General features: G+C 46.3%; 1 protein-coding gene across 2 annotated transcripts; it reads right to left on the bottom strand.

Annotated features, from left to right (window-relative positions):
* Window positions 1–137: 137 nt before the first annotated feature.
* Window positions 138–7,296, bottom strand: gtpbp8 (GTP binding protein 8). Of its 2 annotated transcripts, none has more exons than XM_084479024.1 (8): window positions 7,179–7,296; window positions 6,565–6,758; window positions 5,906–6,059; window positions 5,437–5,535; window positions 4,916–5,046; window positions 4,649–4,748; window positions 2,971–3,089; window positions 138–596 (listed from the first exon to the last, which is right to left on the bottom strand). In XM_084479024.1, the coding sequence occupies exons 2-8, from the start codon at window positions 6,732–6,734 to the stop codon at window positions 506–508; spliced, it is 864 nt and encodes a 287-aa protein (XP_084335150.1). In that variant the 5' UTR covers window positions 6,735–6,758; window positions 7,179–7,296; the 3' UTR covers window positions 138–505. The 2 variants fall into 2 exon arrangements, with proteins under 2 accessions (XP_084335150.1, XP_084335151.1); XM_084479025.1 differs by having other exon boundaries at window positions 4,916–5,031.
* Window positions 7,297–26,778: the final 19,482 nt, after the last annotated feature.

Below are 26,778 nucleotides of genomic sequence, written 5' to 3'. Positions count from 1 at the left end.
AACCACAACCCTGAAAGAAAGGGGGCTCAACATCTTTAGACCTGGCACAGATTGTTCAAATGCAAACACAAGGGCTTTTTAACTTTGTTAATGTCGAAAGTAAATATAAAGTAGTCAACAACACACACAAAAAAAGGTGCAGTATTTAGTGTTTTCATTTATTCAACAAATCCAACATGTCAGTTTACAAGATAGCTTAAATGTAGATCCTGTATACTGCATCTTTTAGTTTTTTTAACAACGATCCTCATCATAGTGCTTCTTAAGAAAAATATTTATTTAAATGACTTTCCACAGAATTCCAAGTGAGCAAGAGACGAGTATGAGTGAGACTAGAGAAAAAGATGGAATGAGAGGTACTCAGTGAGAGTGAGATAGGTACAAAATACAGACGAGTGAGAGTTTATGACATGGTTAAATCATTTTAATACAAACAAACACATTAATAAATGTGTTTATACAAAATCTCGGTGCACATGGTTGCACAAATGAGGTTTGGCTTGGCTTAGCCCTCGGAGGTGTGGGACAGGTCCACCTTCCCCGTGACGTGGGCGATGAAGCATCTTAACAGGTAGATCCCGGAGAAGTGGTGGGAACTGAGGACAAGAGAGAACAATGTGACCTTTGATCTGTATAAGATGCCTTGAAATATATGTTCATTACTTCCTTGCAAGATGGGTCTTTCTTTGCTGTGTGTGTGTGTGTGTGTCATCTTATCCCTGACAATCCACACAAAGAAAAAGCGAAACAATTGATTTGCTTCCGCCGTGCAAATAAGTGCACATGTATGCGTGATTATGAATGTACACGTAATCCACCCCTACCCCACCTCATCGTTATCTTATCTGATAGAAGATAGTAATCTGGCGTTAATGGTTTCAATTACACATTGTCACGTCACATCACATAAGGATACTCTATCAAGACACACTGTTACTCACTATCAAAGTGAAGACAAAGGAGGAACCAATTAACCAAAGTCTAGGATTACCCTTTGAAATAAACCCGTACATTATCTGTAAAACACTTCAACACTGAGCTTTCATTACAAGTAAACACTTTTTTTGTGTGAGAAGTCGTTTAAGTACAGTGGAGTAGCAGTAGAGTACAGTCCATTTACTTTTGGTTAACAAGAAACTGAAACACCTGACACGTCCAAGAACATTTAGTAAATAAAATAATAATAATAATAAAATATTTATGGAAAATAGTTTGTCAATCATTTAGATTTTTATCTCTTTAATTGTGGAAAGTTTCTAAATAGTCAATCCATGATTTGCATCATATTAAACCACATTGTATAACTGAGCAGTTCCAGGTTTGTGTTATGGATAGCACCTGGCCCCATCTATTGCATGTTGTCCACCAGTAGCTCAATGCCTCACAAACTGTAAGATTCCCGAGGTAACTTGGTGTACTTTTATATTGTGTTAAATCCCTATCAAATTTTGCACATGCTGATATGCAATCTTACTTATGCAACTCTCTCAATCTAAAGTCTAAATGTTGTTCAGCATGTGTGTTTAATAGGGGAGGGGAAAAAGAAATGTTCATGAAAGATCGGGATGTCTAAAAAAAAATCTATAAATATTTTTTTTATCAACATTTTTTCCCCACATTTTTGTCTTAAGCTTGCCTTTGTGTGTATGACTTATTTAAATCAGTTGACATCAGGGGTTCCTTGGTCGTGACTTTGAAGAGTATACTAAAAGCACTTTGACGAAATAACGCAACCAGCGTTTGGAGAAAACTTAGGATTTTCCTTCTGTGTTCTCTAAATGAGCGTCTTATTTAAGTAACAGTGATAAAATGGCAAAGATTACTATTTTGATGATATTATTATATATTTGATATTTCCATGTTTTAAATATAAAATAAGAGTTTTTGGTTCACTGGTGGAGTGATGTTGGCACCACGTGACCAGTGGCTCCGTGATTTATTTGTTTATTTGTACATTTTTTTATTATTTAGCCTAATACTGCCACCTAGAGGAATACTAGAATCGTGTATGGTGTAATGTAATGCCTATTGACTAACTAACGTGGTGTTTCTGACATTTCAGGAGCCACACACCTGTTCAGACGGGTTCACATCTGTGCTCTACTACTGTGATGCACTACATTGAATTCACGATTCCCTAAGTCATCGTGAATTCAATAAATCATGTTAAGCGGAAGCAAACCTAATCAGCCGCATTTCTCTGACCAGTAATTAGGCGTGTTTTATCACCACCAGAGCATGATAAATGAATAGCTTATATTATGTTAATTTACCCAATACCTTTACTAATTCAGCGCACATATTTCTTTGTCCAAAGTGACTTTGAGTCAAAGCTTACTTGAGCTTCTACAAATTGGAGTAATTGCACACATGAGACTCAAACTAACAGCAATAGTAGCTTTTTTGTGTGTTTTATGTATGCATAAAAAAGCAACAGTATAACAGTATATATGCATGAATAAAAAGAGTAATGTAGAGGGATTGTTTTATTGCCCTCATGTACTGCCATAGAGGACATGTGACCTTGGGCGGTCGTGATTCCTCTCCAAGGCCAGGGTGTGGTCCTTCCGGTTTATTGCACAAGCGCTCTGAGCGGTCAGCTGACACCCAGACACGCGACATAATGTGGTGTGAAAATGACTCAACGTCAGAAAATGAATGGAAAAGAACAGTGACCTATGAATAAAGTTCATACATATTCTAACACACGAAGGAAGGACTAAAAATGCAAATCATTTCAGAGCACACATTTTAGTCCAAATTTAGCAAAGAGCTGATTATCCTGGGAATGAAAACGTTATTAACACGCTATTAACTCAAAAGGTATGTCGAGTTGGACGGCAGCCAGCGGCTTGAACAGTGTTTTGAATCAATACCAGAAGCCAATAAAAAACCGGTAGCTGTGCGATAAGGGGAGCGCTCTGTGCGTACGCGACGGCCACGTGGCAGAGAGAGAGAGCGGTGGCTCACCTGACCAGGATGGGCTGGGGGAAGCAGCTGGAGGTGTGGTCTCTCACCACCTCCTGGAGGCCCAGCAGGTTGGTCAGCAGGGCTCCACGGCCACACTTGTCGATCTTGGTGACCACTATCTGGGGTACAAACACAACGGCTTCACCGCTCACGTCTGCTCAGCCCCTTTGCAGTCGTTTAGCAGATACAGCAGATTCAACTCTTTTTTTTTCCCAAAGCACCCGACCTGTGAGTTTGATATGCACGCGTCGGCAGGTGGGGGGGGTGAGGCGTCTTGCTCAAGGATTGCGGGTTGACGGCAGACATTGGTGTCTGAACCAAGAAACCTTTCGGCTGGGAGTCGAAACTCTCAACCCACTGACTAGACTATCCCTCCCCAAATTGTGGCATTTGATTGAGCTTTAATTGCTGAATTATAGACTTCCATGGGAAACCGCACCATGGCTACCTGCCTAGCGCTGCTGGTTTCTCCGGACACTAAGCAGGGCCGGTCTGGTCCGGTCCTGGGTTGGGAGACCATGGTGATGGAAGAGGTGTGGGTGGGCCAGTAGGGGGCGCTCACCCCTCTGGCCTATGTAACATCCCCAATGCCCCAGGATGGAGACGGGGACTTTGTCCTTTAAAAAGAGAACGCTCTTTTGGGGGTTCTCTTTGTTAGTTATATGTTTAATGTGGATCATAATTCATGCCACCTTTTGGGAATATAACTAATCTACAGGCCAAAATTTATTGTATTTATCTCAATCTTCTACCCCCTGAATCAAACTAAGTATTTGATTCGCTGCTTAGTATTTTTTGCAATCAAACCTTAATCCAAGTGACTTGCAGGCAACTGTGTGTCTTTCTTTGTTTCTTGATTGTATTTTTAGTTATGGCTTAGACATCAGCTCAGGGATGCCAGCCATTAGACATAGGGGTAAAAAACCAGAACATTGTTTTTTTTACGAAACACTAGACTATCTGGCCACCAATTTCCCAAAGATTGAAAAATGAATTAATGTACAGTCCCAATTTTAGCAGCGGTCGAAGTGATTAATAAACCAGCAGCGTTGAATAATTGAGTGTCTCTCTCCATTAGGGCTCCAACGCGTGGTATCAGGTTGAAACCGGAGAGCACTTCATATTAATCAGCGGGGGGGTCGCAATGATGAACAGCCCAGAGTTAAGTTGGGAGGTTTAAAAACACTCAGAGAGAGAATAACGAGGAAGAAGTCACACAGGCTACAGCCCACGACCACATGACGAAGATCTACTGGGAGAGAGAGAGAGAGAGAGAGAGAGAGAGAGAGAGAGAGAGAGAGAGAGAGAGAGAGAGAGAGAGAGAGAGAGAGAGAGAGAGAGAGAGAGAGAGAGAGAGACGAAAGAAGGGGTCAAACTGCTAGTGGTGGATGAGGTAAAGGAAGGTGGTCATATTCTAATGCATCCCTGTTTTATCCACTTACCTTACTTATCAGGAAGAGGTCTATCTAACCATACGCACATTCATTCATTCATTCATTCATTCATTCACCCAGGCAACATTTGATCCGTCTATCCCAACCCATCCATTCATGCATTGCTCAATAAACCACCCGACCCTCCATCTAGCCATCCTTCTACAAGGCAGGATTTGAGCGTTGGACAGAGTGGTGGTGGCGAACACACAGTGGGAGTTGGGGGTCAGCGGTAGAGGACTTACCACATACGGCCGCCTCATCTCCTCGCACATTTCCAAGGCAATAAAGTCGGCCTTTTGGATCCCAATGCTGCCATCCACCAATAGGAATGTCCTCACCAGACTGAAACAACCAAAGGAAAGAAGCGATGGTTAGGTCCTGCAGACTGTATATTGGTTGCATTGAACAGCACCGGGATCAATACAGTAGTAGCAACTGACAGTATTGGCTTTATGTTTTTATATTGATTACGTGCACTGATAATATTTCAAACACATCAAAAGACCCACTTGCTCCTTGTTTCCAGGTAGGGCTCCACCATGTCCACAAAGTCTGTTGGAGCTCTGTGTCCGTAGCCTGGCATGTCCACTATGCTGAACGCCTTCCCCACTTTGAAGAAGTTCATCTTTTTGGTGTGTCCCTGGCACAGAAGCCACATGCGTGTTAAATCGCCATTGATTTGCACATTAAAAGAAAAAAAGAAAAAAAAAAAGCCAGTCGTGATCCTAATAAATGAATGCATGACAATCATGCAAACAAACCCTTTCTGCATATGCAAGCATTTGGATACTCCATAGTTATCATGACAATTTTGGATAGCAGTGTAGACCCTTTTCACAGAGGTGTCATTGTAGGAAAAATACAGGTGTTGCCCATAATACAAATTAGAAGTCTGCTACCTTTATGTAACAGTGCACGTAGACTTATCTCCAGTAGGTCAGTCTACCATAACACCAGTGAAGTGTTGTGTAACACTGGTCCATCCTACAATGACGCCTCTGGGACAAGGCTCTCCTGTGGGAGGACTCACCGGTGTCTTGGATACTCTGACCTCCACCTCGGGGCTCAGGGAGAACAGAGCTCTGATCAGAGACGACTTGCCCACATTGCTTCTCCCGATGAAACACACCTGGCAAGGAAAAACAATATGTGCACATGGGTTCATCATTATTCAGTCGCTTTTATATAAAGCCATGAAAAGCCCTACCCTAAAGCCCTACCCCCCCCCCCTCAATTTTACAATTTGCCCTACCCTTTTTGGCGTTCCTTTCTCCCATGACAGACATGGAAGACAGTGAAATGGGAGTGTGTGTTGCAATTTGTGTGTGTTTGACCCTGTAATGTGCATTTTCATGCATCCTCTCTCCTCCTCCTTCGCTATCCTGCCCCTTGTAAACCACATCCTTCATGTACGTCCATACATATATGGAAGAATATGAAATTAGGGATTTGGGAAAATGTATTTGATAACCTTGCGTCAGACTCCTCAATGTCCTGACCTCTGGCTGTGTTAGAGCAGGCACATGGTCCATCCTCACTGCAGAACTCAGGTAATCGATTTGATTGGACCGGCTTGGGAGGAACAGCTGCTCAGCTTTCACGATGTCATCGAAGCAGGGCTGAAACAACTGGAAGTTAGTCCTGTCCACCGACCTGTGGATGGGTTGGGGTTCAGAAGCATAGTGGTTAACTTACAGGCCTGTAGTAGCCCGGTGGTATTACTCACTTCAAAAAAAGCCAGCCAGTTACATGGCTACCAGCCTTGCACTGCTGATCTATCTTGAAGCTAAGCAGGGCTGGTCCAGTGGTCCATCGGTCAATGGAAGACCAGATAGTGCTGGTAGAGACGGACGGCCAACAGGGGGTTGCTCATCCAAATCTACCTCTGCCCGTGACATCAAGATCGATGGAGCATGACACACCACTTGTGATACAAATACTCTGTTGTATATACATAGCCACCAGAGACAGGTGCAGTCAGCCATCTCCAACAACCCATTTCTCTCACATTGTGCAAATCAGTCGACCCAAAGTGGGGTCCTGACCCAAAGTTTGGGAAACACAGAAACAAAAACAATGTCTTAAAAAAAAAAAAAAACTCCAGATGAGCGGACACAAAAACACATACAGTAGGCTTATACACTAAAATAAAGCCAACCTGTCGAGGTAGGGGTCCAGCACACTGAAGGGGTACAGCAGGCCTTGGAACTTGTGCTTGGGCAGCATTGAGGCAGACTGGACCGAGGCCAGCTTATGGAGGCCATGACGCGGGGCAGCACGTAACAGCGGTCCAGGCAGCAGTATGCCCAGCCTCCGACACAGCAGCATCCTCACACCCCTCTGAATCAAGACCTGTCCAATGCAAAATGATTGAATAATGAATTGACTCATACAGTAGTGTGTGCACATACATGTGATTATTGATCGTCTTTCTTTTGACGTTTTTTAACAGGAAGGAAGATAATGAATCTTGAATTTCTCTGAACAAAGTCAGGTAACGTTGATGAGAATAACGAGCTACACATTGACCTATCTTTAATTAATGATCGTTCTCCATTGGTCTTGTGATACAAATACTCAGTCTGTTCGTATGTACAGCCATATACCACCATAGACAGGTGCAGTCAGCCATCTCCAGAAACCCATTTCTCTCACATTGTAAGAGAAATGCACACAAGGTTGTTTTTTTTGCCAGTGATGCCCAGTGATGAGTTCATTTTATTAAATGCACGTCATGGAGTCAATTCAAAAGAGAAGGATCGTGTAGCTTACACTATAGTGTCAATGCCATCCTTTCTTGATAACGGATCACTGATGCTTCTGTAGTGGGGTGTACCATGAACCGGTGTAGGACAGCTTCCTCCTCATACGTCCTCCATGCTGTGTGTTGTGTGCAGCAGCCAAATGAGTCCCCACCCAAACAACCACCCATGGATTGTTCCGCATGTAGAATAGTCCGTTTTTAGGTCATAATTATGCAGCAAAATGAAACAACGTTTTCGAAATGAAGATGAAAGATCTTTGGTAGTTGTTATTATTGTATATTTTTAAATAATTATTATATATTGCATGTATAAACAGTAAACACACACATAGAATCCCATTCACAAATATATACAGCAAGTTTTAACCATACTGTGCTACGCTTTTCTTGGTTAAGTTATTTATTTAGTTTACTTGATTATTGATGATTTTTCTATAAATGCTTAATTTTTTTTTTACATACATTGCATACATTGCACATACTGTAACCCTAAAATCTCGTTATAATACAGTATCAAAATATGCTCCCCATAGTCTTACAGTGTAGGCCTACATGGAGTGAGTAGTGGTGTAAAAGGTGTAGTAAGGTGATTCTCTAGTGGGAGTGTTTATAGAGGCAATCGGTCTGCAAATCAAAACCAACATAAAGTACCATTTTTTGATAGGGTAAAAATGCTACCTTACGTGTTTGGCACTGTATTTATCATCATTATCACGTCACAGGTACCACTTTGATGCCGGTGTTACACCGAATTCTGCGACCCACCAAAAAAGTGTGACCCCGGAGGGCGGGTCTTTCTTCTCTTGATACAAACGTTGATTCTAAACAGCATTTTAAACAGTAGCCTATAATAGGAAATGCTCAAAGGTAAGTCAACGTCATTAAACGCTGACTGTAGCTTTTTATGGGGAAAGAAGCAACGGTGATGGACCGTACTATACGCCCTGTCCATTGTATTGGTCTGTAAAATGCTAATCAAATCAAATCAATTTATTAAGCACATTTAATAACAAGGTGAGGGGTGGGGGGGAGATCTTATGTTTTATTTATGGTTTTGTTATAATGCACACCGTTTTTTCGACTTCATGCCTGTCTGCTTCCAACTCGTGTGAAACAGCGCCCCCTGGGGTCACACTTTTCGGTGGGTTATCGTCCGGTTCTCTTCTTTAGTCATATGGGTACTAGTTCCTCAGAGATATTTGGTCAGTACACGTCACAGATCCGATAAAACATTGCTTCACAAATAATTGGTCCAATCTTCTAAGACAGATCATTACATAAAGAGGTATTCAACGTTGATGTATTCACATGAAGTGGAAGGATAGTTTGTTTTTATATGTTTGTTGTACAGAACCAATCCCTCTAAAACTATGAGATTACGAAATGTACTTATACAATCGTGCTTGTAAACTATAAAATAACACAGGTCACTGCGTTATTTACGAGCATTAATCCTCCGTTTAGATTGGCCTGCATTCCTCAAATCAATGTATGGAAGCAGAAATAACACAGGATCACATTCCTGTGATCTTGCTCCGGGTGGAAATGGTAGTTTCCACGGGCGAGGTCCATCTAGCTGCCACATCCATCTCACAGCACCCTCTCGGCCAGGATTACCGAGGATTACCATACTGACGTCTGCACATATGCAAGCCAAAGACACGTCTTCATAAATTGGGTTATTGGAGGTGGTGGTGATATCAGGGAGAGTCTGTGGGACTGTGAGAGAGTCTCTCTCTCTCTCTCTCTCTCTATTCTCCCCCCACTATTCTCTCTCTCCCCCTCTCTCTCTCTCTCTATTCTCCCCCCACTATTCTCTCTCTCTATTCTCCCCCCACTATTCTCTCTCCCCCTCTCTCTCTCTCTATTCTCCCCCCACTATTCTCTCTCTCCCCCTCCTCTCTCTCTATTCTCCCCCCACTATTCTCTCTCTCCCCCTCTCTCTCTCCCCCCACTATTCTCTCTCTCCCCCTCTCTCTCTCTCTATTCTCCCCCCACTATTCTCTCTCTCCCCCTCTCTCTCTCCCCCCACTATTCTCTCTCTCCCCCTCTCTCTCTCTCTATTCTCCCCCCTCTATTTCCCTCTCTCTCCCCCCCTCTCCCCCCTCTCCCTCTCTCTCTCTCTATTCTTCTCTCTCTCTCTATTCTCCCCCCACTATTCTCTCTCTCCCCCCCTCTCTCTCTCTCTCTCTATTCTCCCCCCACTATTCTCTCTCTCCCCCTCTCTCTCTCTCTCTATTCTCCCCCCTCTATTTCCCTCTCTCTCCCCCCTCTCCTTCTCTCTCCCCCTCTCTCTCTCTCTCTATTCTCCCCCCTCTCTCTCTATAATATTCTAAAGAATATTTTCTTATTGTATATGTATCCCACCTGTGTAATACAGAACATTTGCGTTTTTATATTTCTTTCTCCACAAGGTGGCGATGAAGACTGTTGGCTAAGAATGTTCTCAATGACAGTTTTACACTAAATCCCATTGAGCAACCCAGCACCCACCCACCACCACCCAACCACCACCACCCACCCACCACCCAACACCACCACACCCACCACCACCACCCACCACCACCCACCACCACCACCATCACTGCCCACCACCATCACCACCCACCACCACACCACCCACCACCACCGCCCACCCACCACCACCACCACCCACCACCACCCACCACCACCGCCCAGTTTCTATGGGTTTATAACTTGATGTAACACATTGTATGTTCACTGAACATATTAATCCAGTAAAATCCCATTACTGCTCTCACGTTCCTCCCGTCCACTGGCGCGGCGCTGTACTTTACATCCTGTAACGCCCAGCATTAGGGCTCATTGTCTCAATCCTCGCCCACTTAAGGGAGCGGGGAGCATTGCACGTGCACCCACTGCGCCATTAGAAGACTGTTGCCGGCACTCTGTGGACAATCCCACATTAAATTGATTTAATTTCCGTATTTGATCAAGCCAGTGATTGAATTAATGCTTTGCATGAATTCATCGCTTCATTCAATATGACGTTGATTAGCCGCACGCCGTCGACGGACCCCTCCTAACCCTGGGGGATTACTTAGCGGATGAGATGGTGACAGCTGCGTTGCGTCATCATTATTTTATTATTTCCCTGGGTGGTGATGAGAGGAGCGGGGCCCCAAACCACATCACACCCTAGCAACAGTTACCACCACCGACTTGCTCGCTGATGTCTTTGTGTTCCTCCTCAGGGGCCCTAAGGCGTTATAGACCAGCGGGGCGCTTTGCGTTGACGTTTAACACGCTATTCAGAGGGGTGTGGAATCATCTGATCTTCCACGGAAAAACGCACACATTCCCAGGGTTCTTTTGGCCGAGGCTCAGAGGCTCTCGTTCTGGGGAAACTAGACTAGGGAGAGAGAGATGTGCACTGTGGGCTGGAGAGGTGGGTGAGGCACCGAGGGGCGGGTGGGGTGAGGCGGGGTGAGGCGGGGGAAGGGAGTGAGTCTGTCCTTCTCATCCTCAACAGTGAACCGGAGGATCAAATGTCAGACCGATCAATCCTCCCCCACTCCCACCGGACATCTATACCGCGTGTGTCACGTTGGCCTTTATCTTTCCGGGTGCCCATCAATAAAAATAAAAGAAAGGAATGATGAAATATGGATCGTCCCCAAAGAGCCGGTCCGCCTACAGGTTTGAAGCCTGCCTCCCCCACCTGTTTTGGTCCGTCCTGTCCCGTCGAATCCTGTCCCCTCTAACCCTTCCCCTCTCTTTGTCTCTCTCTGTCTCTCTGTCTTTGTCCCCTGTGTGTCAATCAGCTGTGTTTTCTTTCTGGTCTGCGTGTTGCAGTGTTAATGTCTCCCCCTTTAACTCAGCGAACATCCCAGCTGCTGAGGCCGACCAGGCGGTCACCAGCACACCCACCCACACTGTCCCCGTACCCCCCCTGCCCCCCCCCCCCCCCCCCCCACCCTGAGAATTGACGACACATTCATCTGACAACTGAATTATCATGCCGTTTGACCCCCCCCCCGTGGGCGACCTTGCCAGACCTATCACCACATTCATTTGCATGTTAACCATACCCCAACCCGCCCCCCTTTCTACACCACAGCTTGATGTGACAGGGTCACAATGGGCAGGAACGCCGCGGGAATACCATCGCTCGACCACGGCCTCTCCGTTGCTTTTGTCTCCCCCCCCCGGGTGCGGGAGGGAGGTAGAGGCGGAGCGGTCCATCAAAAGCCCCGGAGGTCAAAGCGTCAGTTGTGATGCCTCGCACAAACACAGGCTGCCGGCACGAACGCACGCTCCGTGCAAATAGGGGGGGGGGGGGGGGGGGGGGGAGGAGACGGACAGATCAACAGGAGTGCTGTTGTGACGGTCTGACTCGATCTCATCTCTATGTTCGCCACGTACAAACATCTTTAATTGGGTCATGTGATCTATTAACCTCGGTCGGGAGGATGTGTGTCTGCACACACACACACGGTGAAAGCAGGACAGGTTTTGCATCACATAGTAGGATCGTTGCAGAGCTCTACTGGTCATGTTAGCTCTACTCGTAATGATAGTTACTGGTGTTATCAGTGCTACTGACAACTCCTGCTACTGCTGTTATTACTGCAACTAGGACTATGAAAACGGTGACGAATACTAGTACTACTTCTCTTACCACTTCTAATACTATTGTTACTACTACTACTACAACTACTAATGCTAGTACTGCTATTGTTAACCACTATTCCCACAGAATCCATGTATCCCAAAATCTCCACATCCGAGTCAAATCAATAATTCTAACAACCGGTACAGCTTGAGCTATAATTGACCTGAGACCAATTGCACACACAATAGTAGATACAGTTGGCCTATAAATAATTCAGTAATGTCATCTTAATTGTGTTCCATTTGAAAAGAAAGGACCCCTCAACCAACAGAAGCGTGGCTCTCAGCCTCTGTTTTGAACACAGTGTAAATATTGTGGCAGGTGAGTGCTATGGCGATATTATGAGTGGCAGCGTCGAGTGATCGAGAATTATCGATCTTTGCCTTAGCTGCTAGGAGCAATGGCTCAGCTGGCAACGATACTCTGAGAAGGGGGAGGGTGTGACAGAGAGAGAGAGAGAGAGAGAGAGAGAGAGAGAGAGAGAGACACACACACACACACACACACACACACACACACACACACACACACGCACACAAACTTGACCTTGAGGCAAAAACAAAACTTGACCTTTGGGGAGGAAATGCGAACAGCGACAGAAAATGACCAGTTGGGTGGGGTATAGGTCCACTTAGTGGGTTGTTCCTCATAACATAATGAAGTTGAACGAGCTCCTTGACTGCTATCGATTTGCTGGGAGGATTCTAGCGACTTCTGCTATCAGAAACAACTGGCGTTATGTGTAGATTTGTGTAGAAGTTTAAAGCCACGGCCATTTGAACAAACCTTTAACTTTCTACCTTTGTTTAAAAGGAGAAATACACGTCTCTGTGGAGTCTGACCCTAATATTTAGATTCCCAGAGTGTGTGAGCAAATCTTTCTTATTTCAAGACAGTTTGTTGATGCAGCAGACTATTTCTGTGTCAAGGGGAAATGGAGTCTTTTTAAGTTGTTTACAATCCCCCGGGCTCACTCTGAATAAATAACACCTGATACAACACATTTCCTTCACCCTCTGAGAATATCCGGACCCAGTAGAATACACAGGACACCATTCCTTCTAACCGATCCACTATGGTCAAATCTTATAGATGGAGAAAGGCTCAAGGAAGAAGTTTTTGGATTTCCACTTAATCCACATAGCTACAGAAAACAGTCATCATATTCCCATGGTGGAGCTACTGAGCAGCATGTTGTATTGTGGTGACCAATGCCCAGACATGTTCAGATACTTACACACATGTTCACGCTCTACTCTCTACTCATTCCCTGTTTTTGCCCTTCTTTATTCTCTCTCTCTGTCACACACACACACACACACACACACACACACACACACACACACACACACACACACACACACACACACACACACACACACACACACACACACACACACACACACACACACACACACACACACACAAAAATACAGACACATCACTCTCCCCTGAACCCCTCCGTGCCGGGCACCACTTGATCCTCTATCTCTCTCTCTTCTTCCTCTCTCGTCTCATTTCGTTCAGCAGAAAGGATTTACTTGGTAATAAATCGTACACCTCTCCATCCTCCTCTCCTACACACACTTCTGAGGGACCCTCAGGTTCACACCCCAGACCTCGCCCCGGACCGAGTGCCTGATCCCAGCACCGCAGGCCCCGCTGCTGGTGCAACTTTGCTCACTGATTTTAAAAAAGCCCACAGACAACACACACACAGCCCGTAAAAAAAAAAAAACCCTCACAAACTTTTAATTTCCCTCTACTTTCTGATTGCTACTCCCATGATGCATTGGGTCTTCACCCAAACCCCTTTCCTAAAACGAAGGATCCTTCACCTATTAACTAAATGCAATCTAATCCGGATCATTTCCAGCTTAATACATCATGCCTAATTCAGAAGAATATCTAAATCTCTTACCATTCATGAAACAATGATACAGCATCATGCAAAATAATCCGATAATACCATACCTCAACTTGACCTCAAACAAGCCTTTTAAACATGCTGAACCATTTCCAATGCATCATGGGTAAACACCCCATCCACAACCTCAATATTTCCCCCCTTGCTGCTTCCTTCACTCCAAAAAGTGGCGAGAATTCGTGTGTGTGTCTCGGGGACAACGGGAGCCGCGTCGGACGTGACGGATATGCCTCGGCGGCTCTGTTTCCAGGGTCGTGCTTTAATGGAGGTGGTGGTGGTGGTGGTGGCGGTGTGGCGGTGGAAGTCTATATAGTGCGAGGCCTCTTTGAGTAATACCTTTTCTTTCTTGTCGTTCTTTTCTGTGAGCGTGGGAGGTGCTACGTGAATCATGGTTTTCCACTTCGGCTGCTGCTGCTGCTGGCGGGGGCCGGTGGAGATACATGGCTGGCCTCAACTTGACATTTAAGTCGAACATAAAAAAGAATGAAATCTGAGACGGTATTTGGAAGAAAAAAAAAAACTGGAAATAATGGTCATTTTGCCGTATACCGTCTGAGAGGTCATGTGACTGACCGGACACATGAGGCATGATTGTGAAAGAGCGAAAAAAGATGTGTGTGTGTGTGTGTGTGTGTGTGTGTGTGTGTGTGTGTGTGTGTGTGTGTGTGTGTGTGTAAAATAATGTGCAGACGTAACTGTGTGTGTGTGTGTGCGTGTGTGTATCTCTGTGTGTCTAAAATAGTGTGCAGACATACCTGTTTGTGTTTGTGTGTGTGTGTGTGTGTGTGTGTGTGTGTGTGTGTGTGTGTGTGTGTGTGTATTTCTGTGTCTGATGGATATGCGTCCTTCCCCTGTCATGTGTGTGAGGGGGAGGTCCGGAGGTCACAGGTCAGGTGTGGTGATGACATGTAGCACCTTTTTCAACAACTGCAAATATTGACTATTACTATGCTGTTGATATGTCCTTTAGGAGATAGCATTATCCAAGTACTGGGATGCTGTTCATGTCAAATAGGATTGAGAACAGAGGCATGTCCGTGTCTAAATGTCAGAGCGGGTGTGAGTGTGTGTATGTGTGCGTGGCGTGGGAGTATACCCTCGCTGAGAGACGTTATCCACTCCTCTCCATACCGCTACAGTTCTCTTAAGAATGCTACAGAAGGTTTTTGCATCAGTACAACTTTCACATCCCTATATCTTGGACGTATCCACGACGGGCTTAGCAAAGTTACCTCCTAAAGATCCAGTTGCCAGCAAGCAACTAGGCCACTACAGACTACTGGCGTCGGAAAAAGCCGTCGTACTGCCGGCCTCTTGGTCGATATTGTTACTCAGCTACGTCGCTCAGAGCAGATGAGCCACTCCCTACCGCTCCAACAAGACCTGGGAGAAATACGGCGGGAGGAATTGTGTAATTATTTGTCAAATGTGACAGACGTAGTGTGTTTTCATACGTTTTATTTTCAATGAGACAATTTTGTTTTCGAATTGACTTTACTTTTGTTTGTTTACTATTTGGATTCATCCTGTTTTCATGTCATTGCTTTGTTTTGTCCTCTATGTTTAATGTGAAAAATGTTGACACATAAATAATAATTATGTAAAAAAAATAATCCTAAAGAACAGATCCCAAACAGTGTCTCTCTCTCTCCACCCCCCCACACACACACACCCTCCTCCTCCTCCTCCTCCTCTTTGGGCCCCTGCTGAAGGGCCTGAGGGCCCCTGGCCGGGGTGAAGGCCGCGGCCTGGGGGCCCCATAGAGCCATGCTGTTGGCACATTGTTAATGGAGCGGCCTGGACGCTGACAGCGTGTTTAACGGCCACACAGCTGCAGCCGCCACCCAGAGCTCCGGGGGCCAGGGGCCAGGGGCCAGGGCAGGGGTAAGGTCTGGCAGGCCAGGCCGGGACGTCCCGACTGGTCCAGGAGGGGGGGGTCCAGGAGGGGGGGGGTCCAGGAGGGAAGGGTTGGTGGTGATGGTCATAGGGCCGCATAAACAGCTCTCCTCTTTCTGCCAAAATCACAACATATGCAACAGATAACAACACATTGCTCTTGCACATATCAAGAAGAATACAAAAAATAAAACACACATACAGATACACAATCCTGGAATATGAAAGTCCTTTTGGAATTCACGGGTTTGTTTGTTTTTCCACAACATCCACATAAACATTTTTTTATTGGTTAGATCTTGGGTCAAGTCCTTGTATTAAAGATATTAATAACACTGTGGATTCATTTCATCACAACTCATGAGCACAACGTTTGTTTGTACAACAAACTGGGTGGGCAGCGCACTCGGCTGCCCCTGCTGAGGTTTAATATGTGCTGAATAAAGAGTGGATTAAGAATTGTTCTTATGAAAACCAAGCAAAGATTACCAAGGGAAAAACAGAGGCGGAACGGAATACAGGCGATGTGAAGGGAATATGAAGCCGGGGCTGGTAGGGAGAGTTCCCAATAGGTGTAATATCCAAGGTCTAAATGCGTTGTGTGTCTGTTTGTGTGTTTGCGTTTCTGCACGTCTGACTCGTACCACTTTCTGCCCTCCTCGTTTCCTGCTTTCTCTGTGAAATCAGGAAGCGTCGCGGTCTGCTGGCGTCTCCTGCTATCTTGTTAGAGCGGTGATTGATTGAGCTAGTCTGGCAGGCCAGAGACCCCCTGCCCTGTTCATTTGTTATACATTTATAGTTCATAATCCATCTGGTCGCACCTCCTCACATCCCATCTCATTTTTCATAATTCTTTTGTGTGAGATGGCTCATTTTTCCTAGTTCTCTGATTGATTGTTCCTGTCTGCTGTCTATAATTGGCCTCCAGTGAGTCGGTGGGAATCGTCACACGTGTTTATCATTTCAGAGGCTGCCAATAGAGCACTGATCTCTTTATCATACATTATAATAGATGCCAAAGGTTCCAATAGAACTTTCACAATAAATAGCATAAAATGATTGATTTAACAATTTCTCAGACTACGTTCTTCAAATTGAAGAGGAAGGGGATATCGCTGTGGTACAACTGAAATACAATGCTCGTTTTCCGTTTTAATGTCTCTACAAGTAATGAAAAATCTTTAAGTGCCTCGCTCCCTTCCTCATTGTGTAACAAGTTGGGTTTTTCCCTAACTTAATACCACCTCTGGCCAGCAGGTGTCAGTAGAGATCCACACATGTTGGCGGTCGGGGCTGAGTCATTTAGAGTTGACCATCTGTTGCGCCACATGGGTTCTTGTGAGACGCCAGAGTACAGAGGTCTATCTAAATCTTTCGCTTGTCTTCACACTACACGGTTGTTTGTTGAATTCATTGTTCTTTTTCATTAGTTCTTGTCATTTCTATAATTTAACTTCAATCTTTCGATTTGTTATACACACAAAACCGAGGGCGCCTCTCACAGTTTCGGTCTTCAGGATCAGGCCTCTGGCACATCCAATGGTTTTGAGAACTTTGGAAATATTGCTGGATATAGATGATATATATAGATATACATATATACATTTATCTCCCTGAGAGATTTTTTTTAATTGTGGAATTAGCCAACAGGCTCACCATCGACCATAAACATGATGCAAATGGATTTGTTAATGGATTTATAGCATTTATGGCACACAACTCTTCTGGCTGTCATTTTGGTTTCCCTGCCAGAAAGTTTGAGAAACTCTGGGCAAGTGTTGGTGCTCAGCATGGATACGTAAAGAGAGCGGGAGCCAGACGAACGGCATCGCAAAGATAAACAAAGACTTGAAAACAGATTCAACACAAGTACTTCTACTTGAATTACATGTAACCATGTGATGTAAAGTACTTGTGTAAAGTAAAAAGAGCTCACTCCAAGAATGACATAAAACAGGTTACTCATGTGGCAGCCAAACCCAAATGTGAAATCTCTGAAATGTTATTGTTTGATGAAATGTGCCAATGAGACATGACACTCAAACGGTAGAGCCATGTTATAATAATAATGACTATAACTAATAATAACAACAACAATACCATTAAATAGTAATACACTTCATTTGACCGACTAAAAAACTATGGTCTCAAGACAAAAGATACTGAAAACAAGTCACTGATCTTATAGAAAATCTATACAACTATACACTACAGTTATCAATACAAAATACTTAAAAGTTAATCAAACTACATTGTTTTGATAATTTCTGTCATCCCACAAGGTAAACGGCAGCCACGGTGTGTGTGAGGGTGTGTGCCCTGGGTCTCCAACCCTACATGCCGACAGTGAGTCAAACCTTCTGTCAGACGAGGTGTGCCTTGTGAGACACCCTTGGCTCTGGTCGGCCAAAGGTGTTTTAGGAAAGGCACTGTGATAGAGAGCAGTGTTGTGCGCGCCGCTCCTGCTGTTGTGCAGGGACCCGTTCCACAAGGCTGTCTCTGTGGGTGTTGTAATCTTCATGGATGAATGGGCTCCCTCCCTCTCCCGTACTCCCTTGGGAGAAGAGATGGGGGGAGGGAGAGAGACAGAGACAGAGAGAGAGTAGAAGACAGAGAGAGAGTAGAGAGAGAGTAGAGAGAGAGAGAGAGAGAGAGAGAGAGCTAAACAGCATATGTGATAGAATAACAGGAGGAACAGAAAGAGAGGAGAGAGAAAGAGATACACAAAGGAAGATATAGAAAAGGAAAGAAGCAGAGACAGCGATAGTAGTTAGGGAGAGAGAGAAGAGAAAAAGGGAGGAAGATGGCTGGACGAGAGGGAACGACAGAGATGGAGAGGGAGGCAGAGACAGAAATGTGCAACATAAGAGAGGGAGGGAGGGAGGGAGAGAGGCGCAGACAAAAGAAGAGTCCTCAGAGGGTAAGTAAGGGCGCTGGATAACAAAAAAGTGGGCAGAGAAGAGGAGGAGGAGCTATAGGCGTATAGAGCGATGTCTCTGTGCATGGCAGCACTGCAATGCTGAGCTTACATTTTGCAATGGCCAGGGCCCCAGGGTGTCTTTGGCCCGGCCTGTCCTTGGCATGGCAGAGGGCTGTCCTTTTGGCCTGGGACACAGCGGTGGTGGTGGTGGTGGTGTGTGGGGGGGGGGGGGTGGCCATACTGGATCAATCTGTCTCCGTCTTCCCGGCTGCAGTACAGTCTCGCCCTCTTCAGCCTCATCACCTGAGGGGCGGGTAGGTCTGGTGTGAAGTGCTGCGCCGCGGGACGTGACTCTCGCTTCCCAAGGCCAGCTGAAGAGGTACTTGGCCAGTGTGTGGTAGGAGATGGATATGGGGGCGGCATTAGCTCAGGAGGTAGAGCGGGTTGGCTTGGTAACCGCAAGGTTGCTGGTTCGATCCCCGGCTTCTTCTAGCTAGAGTGTGGAGGTGTCCCCTGAGCGAGACGCCTTCACCCTGACTGCTCCTGACGAGCCGGCTGTCGCCCTGCGTGGCCGACTCCGCCGTCGGTGTGTGAATGTGTGCATGAATGGGTGAACGTCAGTCAACACTGTAAAGTGCTTTGGATAAAAGCGCTAAATAAATGAGGACCATTTACCATTTAGATATCAAAACAAATAACTAAAAGAGCAGGACGGAGGGCTTACAAAGCGAGACAATGCACCGATAGCTGAACAAACGGTGAGCGAGGTGTGGGGAACGACTGTGCTACTGACTGAACTGCTGTGTGGGGAACGAGTGATGTCTGCATCGACTGCAGCGTACATGCCCATAGGCAAGGCATCTCAAATTGAATTTGCTGCAGAGGACCGTGACCGTATCTGGCAGTATCCGAGCGCTGTGCATAACCCACCGTAATGTGTCTCGTGTCGTCGGCCTTTCCCGTGGCTTTGCTTGTTAGAACACAGCTACGTTATTCCTCCGGTCTGTGTCTCTGCGTGGAGTGAATTCACGTTGAGACAAGGCGCAGAGCAACGGCCCTCCTCCAGACGTGGGGCAGGCGTACTGTGCAGTGAAAACAATTCTATATATCTCTTTAAATGAAAAATAGGGTTTTATGCGTTTGAGTCCATTCCCATCTGCTGATGTGAGCAACCCTGTCAACAGGAAAGCGATGTGCAGCTGGGTAAAAGTACACACTTCCATCACAACCCTTGCCCAAATAAACAGATGCTGAAGCAAGCACATGAGGCCGGAGATAGCGTGTTTAGCAAACGCTAAGCTCACACTTTGCAACGCGCAATTCGCTGAAGTCATCTGTTATTTTAAATGACGTTTAACGATAATTAAAAGCTGTCTACACATTCAAAGCCCTTGGTTATTTTCAAAGAGTGCAAGCTTCACGTCACTTTCCCTCCGCGAGGTAATGCCAGAACGCCATCAAGCAGTTTGTCGACATTTGCACAGAAAATGAATTCAGAGAGAAAATATACTGAAATATTACCCCCAGAAATAATTGTTGTTTTTGTGCGGTTAGAGAGAAAAATGCGCTAATAATTTGGAACAAAAAAGTGGTTGCGTTAAAGAAAATAATAACCATTAAAAAATAAAAGGGATATTCCCACAGTGGAAAATGTCTAAACAATTAGGAACAAAAGGGGTGTTTACAGTAGAAAATCACTAATAATTTGGAACAAAAGTAATGACAGCCACAGAATAGTGACAGATTGCATGGTGAGCTGTGTGCGTGCTCAGAGAGCATTGTCAAAAGTGGACCCTGTCAGCGCTCCTCAGCTAAGACAGTCCAGACTTTGCCTCAGTGGCAGGCTATTTTCCAGCACAAATAAACAGACCATTTTATTGATGTCTCCATGTTTTTTGATACAACATTAAATCTTGTAATACTCGTGGTTAGTAATGGGTTAGGATGGATAACAAGCACAGAATAGAGATGAAGGGTGACAGAAAGAAGACAAGCAGGGGAGTGAACGAGAGAGAGAGAGAAAATGGACAAGAGATCGGCTACATGATAGGGACCGAGGGCAGACTCTCCCTTCAGGCGCGGTGGTTGTGGGAGTCTGCTCATGGTGAGGACGCTGTGGACGGGCGCTGTGGACGGGAGCAGGACCACAGCCGCTTGGACCGGCTGCTGGCTTTGGCCGGTTCTGCCCGGCTCTCTGGTTTGGCGCGGCTCTGCTCCTCCTATGTAAACGCGAGCCAAACAGGATCACGTCATCATCATCATCATCATCATCATCATCATCCACACTCCCTAGTCTTCACGGCCCTGAACCGCCCCGGCATGTCCCCCCCCCCCTCCACCCCGTCCTCACTCACGGCACCACAGGATCCACACCAAAGACACCACCTCCTCCAACTGCAGCGGTGAAAAATGTGCACCCATCAAAGCTGCCTTTGAACCCCCCTCCAGCGCCTCCCTCCCTTCTCCTCCGAGCGTGTTTGTCATTTAGTTCTTCATTCACCTCGGCACCGGTCGTGATTGAAAACCTTTAAGCCTCAGGCGGTTCATGACATTGGTGTGGAAATTATGGTCACCGGAGATAAAAACCCAAGGAACTGTAATTAACATTGAGGGGCTTTCATGAGGACATGTTCAGACATAGATTGCTAATGCCTGCGAGTTTATTACCAATGACAGACAAAAGCTTAATTCCGGTGCAATTAGTATTCAGTGTTCTGCTGCTCATGTTCATTTGTTATTTTTTTAATTCAAGTCATCACTCACTGATTCCCAGGCTCTGGCCGTTGTTGCTGAAGATCCAAACGCTGCTGGATGAAAACCCCCACTAATGCAGCCGGCTCAGAGAAATAATAGTTTCTTATTAGCTGACGGAATTGCAGTGTAAAAAGAGAAGATTAACACTTCTTTTTACATGAAGTGACAGGGCCCCTATACTTATTCAAAGAACACACACAAGAAGGGGGCACATTTCCAGTCGGATGAACTTATGATCCCATGCACCTCTCTATACTTAAGACTGTCTTGGCTGCCTGGGCCGCCCCGGAGGGGAGGACCAGAGAGGGGCCGTGGGGCGTTATTGGATAACAATGAGCCTTTGGAGTCAAACATCATGAAGATGTTCACACACAAAATGCCATGAGACCTTCAGTTTGGAAGAGAGGCCTTAGAGTAAGTGAACTTAAAGAAAAAAAAGAAAACTCTCCTTTCTCTCCCGCTAACAAAGGCTTAGCCGTTGCCATGACGCCAACGCTAACAACAGTTGGAGCCTTTTGCCGTCATTGGCGTTTGGCTTTTGTTTCCCAGACCTGCAGCCCTTTAGTTCCAATAAGAGACTGTGGCATGCTGCGGTCGGTCATGACTCATTCTATTAACGTCGCCCGTATTGCTTTGCAGAACTGGACCCTGTCAGAATCAACACCTCAACCTCTCTCCCTCTCCCCCTCCCTCCCTCCCTCCCTCTCCCTCTCTCCCTCTCTCTCTCTCTCTCCCTCCCTCTCTCCCTCTCTCCCTCTCTCTCCGTCTCATTCACACTTAAGAAATCAGCAACCGTTTTAAAATCGTCGACCTCGAGCGACGTGGTGGACGATGACGACGGACGGCAGTTGAATAAGAAAAGTGAGGCAAAGTCATCGACATCACAAAAGGTGCCCGCGTCGCAGCAGTGGCCGGGGCGACGTTCTCCGGGGGCGACGTTCTCCGAGGGCTGACCGCGGTTTGGTTTTGTTTCCCGTTCGGCCGGACGGAACGAGCGACGGCCGTCGTGACCAGACCACACCACGGGGCGTTGTCGTTCACCAATGAATGACAGCTTCTGGACGGCTTCATTAAGACCGCAGATGGTGGCGTTGGGGGGGGGGGGGGTGGGGGTGGGGGGGCAGAGAGGGGAACACTGGAACAAACGTAATGCTGGCAATATGTGAGGGAGGCCGCAGGACCTTTTTCACAGCTTGTGCGCCTGGCGTACGTCCAAGCATCCTGGCTTGGTAACCTGCCCCTGCGACTCCCTCCACCCCTCCGCACCCCCACACCCCCCCCCCCCCCCCCAGCTTCTTCATTAGAAATGATGGCTTTGTTTGAGTTTGCCTGGCTCCTGCAGGTGATCTCCATTCTAAGCCAAGTCTGGTCACTGCTGAGTAAGGGCACTCTACTGCCACCCGCAGGCAGCGAGTTCTAACAGCACTGGTGGTTGCAGATTCTATTTGTCATTGTAAAGGCCTGGTAAATGGTGTATGGACTGCATTTATATAGCGCTTTTCTAATCAGTGGCGACTTAAAGCGCTTTACAATATTCACCCATTCACGCACACATTCACACACCGACGGCGGAGTTGGCCACGCAGGGCGACAGCAGCCAGCGCGTCAGGAGTCAGTCAGGGTGAGGGCGGCGTCTCGCTCAGGGGACACCCCGACACTCAGTTAAGGGGAGGAGCCGGGGATCGAACTAGCACCCCTCCGGTGAACAGCCCCCCCGCTCTACCTCCTGAGCCACACGCCGCCCTGCTGTTTGGGAAACCGGAGCACCTTGTGTTTGCTTGGCTTTTATCCCAGTGTTTCGGAAGCTCGCGGCTCAGAAGTTGTTCTCCGTCACCGTTCCCGGCGTGGTAATGGAACCCTGTGGCTGTGGAGGGAGTGGCCGCTGTTCAGACAGTAGTCATCAACACACAAACATGAAAGAGCCTTCAGTGTCTCATACTGAATTCTAATATTCAATAGTTGTGGTTTTTTTCGACGGCAGTGTTGATTAAAAATGTGTGTTAAGGGTTGAGGATTGAGGATGTTCCAAAAGGAGCTGAAATGAAAAGGTGCTGAAAGAGAGACTGTGGGATAAAAGCATGATGCAAATGAAGGACACAGCTAGCAGTGGAGGTAAAACAAAACATTATCACACACACAGACACACACACACACACACACAAGGTGTTATCAATGACGGTGAGGATGAGTAAGCGAACACATGGAGTTTGAGTAGTATCCATTTAGACACGTTCCATAACCTTCACAGCATCCATAGCAGGGTGATCACATTGACAGAAGGACAACCCTTTAAGAGAAGAGTGAATAATCAGACAAACATGACAGGCTGCTTGTCCAGTAGCGGGATTGCGCGAGATAGGAGAAGGATGTGACTGAATTAATTACTGCAAGAGGAAGTTGTACACATGAACAAAAAACATCTGGAGATTTGTGTTCCCTTCCGCTTTCAAAAGGAACACAGTCTTATGTTTAACAACATTATCAATACGTTTGTAGAAAGAAATATATTTTTCCCCATGAGTAATCAGAAAGAAAAGGTTTGAAAATCGTTGCGGTTAGTCACGTCCCGTTTTAGTAATGGTGTTCACATAAACATGTTTGCCGCTCAATATATTTCTGTCCTGTGTTTAAATACGTGTACAGATGCTAGGCAATGCTATGATTCTGGTAGGGGCCCCAGGGCTAAAAGACATGTCCAGTAACCATGTCGTAAAAAATGCACAACCACATGCTGACCACAGTGGGTCTGACAGCTGGACTGGTTCTTGGGTCCAGACTATTCAGGCCCAGGACTTTCGTCGGCGGTTATAAATGACCTGTGGTGTTCATATCCACACATGCATCTCTCCAGTTCCCTCCATTATGCTCCAGATCTGTTCCCACATGTCACGCATGACGTCTCCCACTAGAAGAAGGAGCGAACCTAAAACTGCACAGAAAGAGGGACAAGAACACAAAGGATTGATGAAGCCCTTTTTTTCCAATCCTCTCATTATGCTTTTCACTCCCTGACTCGTTACATTTTCTCGCAGATATTTTGCAGAATTTAGGCCACGGCCATATCGATTTATTTTCCGCAGAAGCACATCTGTGCTCCGTGCCATTACGACCTGGCAGCTTGCAGGGCTTGTCCACAGTGAGTTTTCTCAGAGCAGATTCGTTGCCCCGCCTAATGATAGCCTTGAAATACAAAAGGCTGGAATGGAAATTTGTGGAGGCGAATCCGCGTCGGGGGATTCGATTTCTTTCTCTGCGTTTGTTTAACTACTGGCACAAATCAATACCGTCTTTTGTTATTTTATGACTTTATTGGACTCGAGGCCAAGGTCACACTTCAACATTCCCGTCGACTCTAGGATCACTGGTGTATGGGTTCAGGTCTACTTCACCAGGCAACACTTGGACGGCATGGTGGGTCCATCCATTTCAAGTGTTTCTCTGCTCAACCCAAAGCAGCTTACTCTCCCGGATGTCCTTGTTCACTTCCTGATGGCTTTTCTCATTTCACAGTCTCCCTACCCGCTCCCTCAGACCCAACCATCCGCCATCAGCAACCCCCCTCCCCTCCCCTCCCCTCCAACCCTACCTCTCCTCCTCCTCCCACTCTCCTTCCCTGCTCTACATCCCCACCCTATACCTCCACAGACCTGAGCTCAGTGTTCCAGCCTGCTGATTAAGTTCGCTCAGCCTCAGGGAGCATCTCATACAGGGGGGGGGGGGGGGGGGGGCGTGGACCACAAACCAGAGTTGCAATGGTACCACAACATGGCCTAGCCGCCTCTTTCTAATGAGTTCCAGCCGCTTGGAGCTGCAGGCTAAGTAAGCCCCGCTGTGATTGGCAGCTGCTTATGAGGACAAGCAGTCTGTAGGACGGAATAATTGCAAAGCCAGTAAGTGAATGAACACGGCGGAATGTTCTCTGTGACAGTCAAATTAGGAGAAGCAAGGTCATACTTAGCTGCCAGGAAATCAGCTGAAGAGGAACTTTGATGTGAAAGAATTTGGCGAAGGTAGAGCATAAAAAAGCGATTTTTGTTTGGCTGCCACACTGGTGATGCTCCCAGCAGACATTGCCCATCTAATCCCCCCTTGGTATTCTCAATACGAAAACAGGCTCTCACACAGCCTCCCGATACATGATAACTTTTGTCGGGTCCACATTTGTTCTTCTTGAGACATCTGAAGAACCTCATGTTGCAAAACAATCTTTTCAAGTCTTAAGACATGAAAAGATTTCACAGGCATTAACTCCATCAATAGCCACGGACTGTCTCGGACCGCGGGAGATAACTGATGTCGGATAAGCGCAGCTGACCTTTGACCCTGTGTATTGCTCATCACGGACTGTGTAGGAATGTTTCTAGTTGATAACGGAGGATTTACGCCGCTGCCAATCGGACTCACAGAGGGACGCCAGTCCGGCGTGGAGGTCGCGTTCAGGGAGAGCTTCACAGCGCTGCCGACAAATCTCGTCCAGCCGTCTGCATGTTAAACATTATATATGTTATATACTACCGTTTTTACAGTTTAAAAGTGTATACATAGAAGTACAAAGAAAATAAACAGATACACATGTCCTTTTTATGGGACATTCCCTAGGTTGGTGTCCTAATTGATTCATTAGTATCAATCCATTGAACGATCATTTCAAATGCATTTGGCAGTCCCATGTAGTGGAACATGCTTTGCTGTACTGTCTGGTGTCTCACCAGCCCAGGCTACAGGGGAGCGGGGAGGGGGGAGGGGGGTGAGGAGGTAGTGGTGTCAGGAATGTACACTCTGTGTAGGGAAACGGAGCCGACGGGGTCCCGGCGGGCCGGTCATGCCCATTAGACCTGCCCTGACTGGACCTCCACTGCGGGCCATAATAGAAAATCTATTCTATTTTTGTTTCCCAGGTAGGAGGGCTTAAAGAATAAATTACCCAAAAAGAATGTTTCTAAAAGGACGAGAGAGAGAGAGCAAGCAGGAGATAGTGGAGGGAGTAGAGGGAGTGCGGCGGGGACGCTGTCCTCTTTGCTTATGCTCTGTCGTCTTGCGGTGCTCCTCGGTTGATGTAAAACCAATACCATTATCCCGTTTAGATCCGCTACAGAGTGCCGCCGCTCGGCTGGAAAACAGCAGAAAGAGGGGCTGCATCATCGACGTGTGGAACTCCTTAATGAGATTCCTCGGGGCTCGCTTTCCAATTGCTAGGATTTCTCGAATTTGCAGGCATTAGGTTCCTTTCCTCTGACCAATGGGTCCCGTGGGGAAGGACAAATGATTCCACACTTAAACACCCCAGTGCTCACTCCGGGACACTCTATCCACGCCACAATTCCAATGGAAAGAGAGAAAGAGAGAGTTAGAGGGAAGAGAAGAGAGAGAGAGAAACAGATGTGGCCCTCAGTCCCCCAAAGGGTCAACCCCACCCTAAATGCAGTGCCTTACGGTGTATATATATATACATATACATAAATATATTATGTCTTT

The sequence above is a fragment of the Micromesistius poutassou genome (assembly GCF_964030765.1).
Source record: "Micromesistius poutassou genome assembly, chromosome: 14".
Taxonomy (NCBI): domain Eukaryota; kingdom Metazoa; phylum Chordata; class Actinopteri; order Gadiformes; family Gadidae; genus Micromesistius; species Micromesistius poutassou.
Note: the sequence above shows the minus strand (reverse complement) of the source record. Positions and strands in the feature narration are given on the sequence as shown.

Bases quoted from the DNA above. Each gene is read 5' to 3' on its own strand.
- gtpbp8 (XM_084479024.1), bottom strand. From the start codon at position 6,734: ATGCTGCTGTGTCGGAGGCTGGGCATACTGCTGCCTGGACCGCTGTTA. The intron at 4,749-4,915 runs GTGGGTCTTTTG...TGGTTGTTTCAG, and splicing joins TACCTGGAAACAAGGAGCAA to TCTGGTGAGGACATTCCTAT. The intron at 3,090-4,648 runs GTAAGTCCTCTA...TTTGTACCCCAG, and splicing joins AGATGAGGCGGCCGTATGTG to ATAGTGGTCACCAAGATCGA.